This window comes from Opisthocomus hoazin, chromosome 6 (genome assembly GCF_030867145.1).
Source record: "Opisthocomus hoazin isolate bOpiHoa1 chromosome 6, bOpiHoa1.hap1, whole genome shotgun sequence".
In the NCBI taxonomy this organism is placed as follows: Eukaryota; Metazoa; Chordata; class Aves; order Opisthocomiformes; family Opisthocomidae; genus Opisthocomus; species Opisthocomus hoazin.
The window spans coordinates 63,322,319-63,328,318 of NC_134419.1; the positions used below are offsets into that span (position 1 = coordinate 63,322,319).

General features: G+C 46.2%; 1 protein-coding gene across 2 annotated transcripts in view; it reads right to left on the minus strand.

Annotated features, from left to right (window-relative positions):
- The window catches only part of KNDC1 (kinase non-catalytic C-lobe domain containing 1), a 73,125-nt gene extending 71,986 nt beyond the window's left edge, over window positions 1-1,139 (minus strand). For both annotated transcript variants that reach the window (XM_075423514.1, XM_075423513.1), the window contains exon 1: window positions 940-1,139. In XM_075423514.1, the coding sequence (XP_075279629.1) occupies window positions 940-1,035 (96 nt within the window). In that variant the 5' untranslated portion in view covers window positions 1,036-1,139. The remainder of the gene's footprint in view (window positions 1-939) is intronic.
- Window positions 1,140-6,000: the final 4,861 nt, after the last annotated feature.

Below are 6,000 nucleotides of genomic sequence, written 5' to 3' on the forward strand. Positions count from 1 at the left end.
CTAATGTGCAAAAAGGAGCCCATTACCACCTTCCTTCTGTATTTTGGATGGGCGAGTCTGAGAGGGCCTACTACGCTGAACACTACAGATGATGGGAGGGAGACTTATGAAAGCTGGAAAAGACTTATAATTTTCAAACTCAGTTTTAAATCCTGATTCAACCTGGTTTCTTAGCATAGCAAATAAGAAAGCTTGCAAGACCTGGTGTGGGGAACAAGTGGCTCACACATGGTGCACCAAACTTTTATTTAAAAAAAAAAAAAGCTTAAACATTTCTCCCAGACATTCACTGGGGGTAAGAAACACATTTCATGTGGAAAGATACAAAGAAAGATGCACAAGAGCAGATCCAGACAAATGTGACAATAAAATCAGGGTTAGCTACAGGTTATTTGGCATAACAACTGAACAAATCGATTTAACAGTTTGGGCTTTGCTTTTTTTTTTTAAACTTCCCAGCGGCAAAGGCCTTTTCACCCAGGGCAGCAAGAAACGGCTGTACAAAAAAATCTAGCTGGTGGTTACTGGAAACACTTCTGCCCAGGTTAAGAAGTGTCCCTTAACCTGGTGTGACAAGGACACACACTTCCCAACCGCAGCACTCACCCGCAGCCACGGCGGGAGCTTTGAGACGCCCCGCACTCGAGGCCACGGCTCTGCTGTTGTGTGGAGCAGGCGCGCAGGGACGGGCTAACCCCGACCCGGCAGCTCCGGGCGGGAGAAAGCGCGGGACCCGCAGCGAACACACGGCAAGCGAACGGCGATGTCGACGCGGCCCGGCGGCCACGGCGGGGCGGGCGAGCCCCCGGGGTCCGGCTGCCTGCGGGGCCCGGCGCGGCCGGGCAGGAGGAGACGCCCGCGGGCCGCCCCCGAAGGCCGCCTCACCACAGGTGAGCCCAAGGGCGGCGGCGGCTCCGTCCCCGCACCTGCCTCACTCACCTCATCCTCCAGCAGCGTCGGCAGAGGCTCGAAGTCGTAGCAGTTCACCGCCTCCTCCTCATAAAACATGTCCTCTGCGGCGCCAACGGCCTCCATTCCGCTCGGCAAGGGAGCAGAGGCTTCACCCCCGCAGGCTCCCTACGCTCCCGGAGCACGGCCCTCAGCCTCCGCCGAGGCTCATCCTCCTCGCGCCCGCCCGCGGGCTGCCCCCGGCGGCGACCCCCACGGCGCCGCGCCCGCCCCGCTTTAACCCCTTCCCCGCCCGGCGGGGCCCGGCCGCGGGGCGCCCCCTGCCTCTCCCGCCGGCCAGCCGCCGCCCGCTCAAGCCCTCGGCCGGTGCAACGCTGCCATGGCAACGCGGCCCGCCGCCGCCTCGCCCGCGCGGCGCGGCCTCACTGCGGCGGCTCCCGCCCTCCTGCGGCGGCGCCCGCGCCCGCCCCCGCCGCGCCCCGAGGCGGCCGCCAGAGGCGCCCCCGGCGTGTGCCGCGCTGCCTCTGCGCCCCGCTCGCGGTGAACGCCCGGCGGGAGGGCGGCGGCGGGGCGGTGGGCTCCGAGGGGCGCGCCCGCCGCAGTGCCAGCCGGGGCCCCGCGGGAGCCCGCTCTGCGCGGCGGGCGGGAGAGCTAGTGCTGGGCGGGAGGCCGGGGCGGCGGCGTTGCCTGGCGCCCGCGGTGCTGGCAGTCGGCGCCGCGCCCGCCGGCGAACGATTTCCCCCCCCCCCCCGTGAAGGGGCACCTGGGGCAACCTTAAACCCCCGCCGTGCCTTCCCGTGCCCCCCTGCCGCGCGTTGTCGCCGTCGGCCCCCCAGCTCACTGGAGTTACTGGGTGAAGCCCAGCGAGGCAGGTTACCGAGCATTTGCGTGATGGTGGCTGCTCCTGACGCGGTCAAACCGTGACAAGGACAAACCACGCCGGTGCCATTCTTTCCATTGGCCCTGGCTTTTTTTTGCTATCCACAGGGCTGAGAGTGCCTAGAAAATATCTCCATGAAGACTCCCTTTGGCATTGAGAGTTCAAGATCAAGGATTCCTTCAGAAGTACCGCCTGCATAGGCACTTCTTTTTGTTTCATGTAAACCCTGTTGGAAACTGCAAACGGTGTTGTGTCAGCAGGCCGCAGGCCGGGCAGCCGGCATCAGCAACACGCACGGCGCGAGCCCCTGAGCCCGTGGCTCCTGGGTTGGCTTCGAACTCGCGGGCAGCCACGTCGAAATCTTACATCTCCATTGTAACCAGCGCAGTGGATGGAGAGGAGAAACTCTTTTCTCCTGTAATTAAATTTCACAGCTACAGGTACTTGCAAAATAATTGTGCCATTTTCATCATTCTGCTTTCCTGTATTCCTATAATTCCATGTCAAAATGGAGTGTGTTAATGAACATGTTCAATGATTCTGTGAATTAATCTGTGCACAGTACATCAAGCAAAGCAAGAGTTTGATACTGTATTTTGTATGTACTACTCTTTGGAAAAGATTAATACTCTGTTAAAATATACATTAACAAACACTGTGAAGCAAACAAAGATACTTTGGTTAACTGACCCATAAAAGTCATCCTGCTGCTGTAGTAAGATTTCTCCCAATTAAACATTGATTGGATACGTTCCACAATTACAGCACGCTACTGAGAAAAATCGCAAACCCAGGCGGGTTGGAATCTGTCATATATATGCTGTCTTCTTACTAACATTTTGAACTAAATTGATGTGAATAAAACGTTTTTCATTATTTCAAATGTTTCTAATCTATATATACTTATAATTTGGTAACTCAGGCTTTTAATTGTGAACAGATATTAAAGCATGGGAAACAGAGAGCACCTGGCGCTTCTGAATATAAAGCCCAACGTGACTGCAATAGCAGCACTATTTTACTTACAAAATTTCTTAAAATGTATTTCAACAGCATATTTGCCAAATGTTTTCACCACGCAGCATGATCTACCCAAGAACAACCCTAAATTCTGGACCCTCGTGGGCTGGACTTACAACTGCATTGTAAAGAAAAAGAAAATAGAAAAATTTCTCTGGTGTGTAAATCATGTCTAAGATCTCTCATCCATAAATACAATAAGCACTCCATTGCAATCACCACTTCAGCATTCATAACCATTGCTGTGAAGTGATAGCTTAAGTCAAACCTATGGGTGCTACATGGAAATTCAAATGCTAGTTTTGAAAGGATGAATACATTTCGCTGAGTAAGAGAAATTCATTTAGTTAGTAACTGAGTGATAGTGCATTTCCCTGTAAGGTTGGCAGACTCAGGTTCAGACACGTACTCTGCACAATTCGGACCTGGAATCTAGGCTTGGGTAGATTTGGCCAGAGTAAGAGACTGACTGTACCCAAGTGACTGGAAATGCTTGAGACCTGCCTCCCGATTGCTCTGGTTAAGCTCTTTGCTCTACTGAAGAACTGTTTATAGAAGTGGATATGTACAAAGTGGAAAACAAAATGAAATAAATGCAGGATTCGTCTGTAAATGAAAACTTGTAGTGGATTTAGCCTTATCACAAGTGCCTTGATGGGCAGGACTGAACAGTCACTGGAACTGATGCGATTTGTTAGATTTTTCCAGAAAAATTGCTGTAGTAAGCCTCTGCTCTCATCAGTAATTCTGTTGTTTTGTTTTCCTCATTGGTCTCACAGTTAAGGCGACTGTCAGAAAAGGCATTATAACTTGTTTGATACAGTCATCTAACAATTCTGACACTAGAATATTCATTCTTATTAACATCTGCAATTAGTCATGGCCTGTGGGAATTGTTGGAGGACATGCAACACTGCACAGTTCAGCATTAGAAAGAAATCCACAGATGAAGCTGTCAGTTTCTCTGCAGTCATATTTTCTGTTCTTTCTTTTCCACAATATTGCTTAAGAAAGTTGAAGTTCTAAAGAGGTCTTTATAGAGTATTGGCAGGCATTTTTTGAAAGACATTTTGATAGATACATGTCTGTGGAAATTATCTTCTGAGTCTGGCTGAACATGCAAGTGAATATCATATTAAAACCAGAAATATATAGAGCAGCAATCAGGTTCCCAAAGGTGAGGGTTGTCAGAAGGCAGAAATAAAAACATTATTTTGCACCAGTAATACTCCGTATTTCTGAAAAGAAATAATAGATTAAAGGAACATACTGTGACTAAAATTCTTTTGGTAAAGGGTAGTTGAGACAGGTTTCATTATGGAAGTACCAGAGAGAGGTTTCATTTCCCTGTGATCAGATTTTGAATATGAACAGATTTTGAATATGAACTGAGATCTCTTTAGTACCAATTATACCAGAAATCACAATTATTAGAGATTTTGAGTTCTTAATTGTAGATTAGAGATGAAAAACTATTAAACAGAGATAGGCAGCAAGTATAGTGTAGATAGTATACATGAGAAACCTCTTGACCAGAAAGTCATTGAATCAACATGGAGTTTTGTGTCTTAGACTTGGTGCACGATCACAGACAATACAGGGGGACTGCATCAAATACATCTGATTTCAGTCTTCTCACGGTTTTAGTGTGCTCTCCTTAAGCTGTATCTCATTTTTAGTAAATGCAGTAGATTTAGGGCAGTTTGTAATTTTCACATAAGTGGTGTTTGCAGCAGAATACCTGACGATTTCTGTCACTGACAGCAGTTGATAGCAGATGTCTAAAGAATAGTGTAGGAACAAGGTTGTTACATATATTGTGCTCTTCCAGTACAGTCTCACAGCCTCCAAAGAGTCACAGTTCAGATATTCCCTATGGCAGTGGTAGTGTCTGTTGGTTTGAGAAACACTGGAATGTTTTTCTTTAATGAATTTGTCCATTCACTCTTTGAGTCTAAATAGTTTTACTGTCCATGATGTCCTATGACAAAACTCCTCAGCTGACCCACAGATTGCAAAAAGTAAATTCTTTGTTTCATCTGAGGCACCTAATTTCTTGTGTTTGAAAAGGTGGTGGATAGATTCCCTGTTTATCGTCTTTCTATCATTTATGATGCTATAGAGTTGTCATATCTCCCCTAGTTCATCTGCTCAGGTTGAAAGGCCCTGGTCTAGCTGCTCATATGCAGGACAGAAATTATTCCATGAGTTCAATTGTGCTGTAGTACTTTACAGTACTTTTCCTAATTGTGTCATTATGTAATTTAAAATTTTGAAAGAGAAGATTGGAACAAGAGTGAAAGAGGAAAGAAAGAAAGAAAGAAAGAAAGAAAGAAAGAAAGAAAGAAAGAAAGAAAGAAAGAAAGAAAGAAAGAAAGAAAGAAAGAAAGAAAGAAAGAAAGAAAGAAAGAAAGAAAGAAAGAAAGAAGAGAAAGAAAGAGAAAGAAAGAAAGAAAGAAAGAAAGGAAGAAAGGAAGAAAGGAAGGAAGAAAGGAAGAAAGGAAGGAAGAAAGGAAGAAAGGAAGAAAGAAAGAAAGAAAGAAAGAAAGAAAGGAAGAAAGAAAGAAAGAAAGAAAGAAAGAAAGAAAGAAAGAAAGAAAGAAAGAAAGAAAGAAAGAAAGAAAGAAAGAAAGAAAGAGATAGAAAGAAGGAAAGAAAGAAAGAAAGAGAAAGAAAGAAGGAAGGAAGGAAGGAAGGAAGGAAGGAAGGAAGGAAGGAAGGAAGGAAGGAAGGAAGGAAGGAAGGAAGGAAGGAAGGAAGGAAGGAAGGAAGGAAGGAAGGAAGGAATTAGTAGGCTCTGAAGAGATTTTTGAAATGGGTTATGGTCAAAACAGAATTCAGTGGGTGCTGTCCACAGAGAATACATTCATGGGAATTCAGGGAGTGACTGCCAGCACCTCAGTCTCTGCAACATAATCTACATACAAGCTACAGGAGAAGGGAATTGTATAGGGTACTAGTGTTACACCACTTTGTGGCACTGGAGATGTCTTTCATGTTCTTTTTGTAGGTTTTTCCTTTTTATTATAGCACTTTGGTTATTCTTTTTAATAGATTATATAATCATAATTGACTATTAAAATTTTGGAGTATGAGCCTTGTAGATGAAAGGTACACATTTGTTACACTATAATTAGATTGTACATTCTTCTTTTAAGAGTTTTCGTTTAATGGCAGTTTGCCTGAAGGTT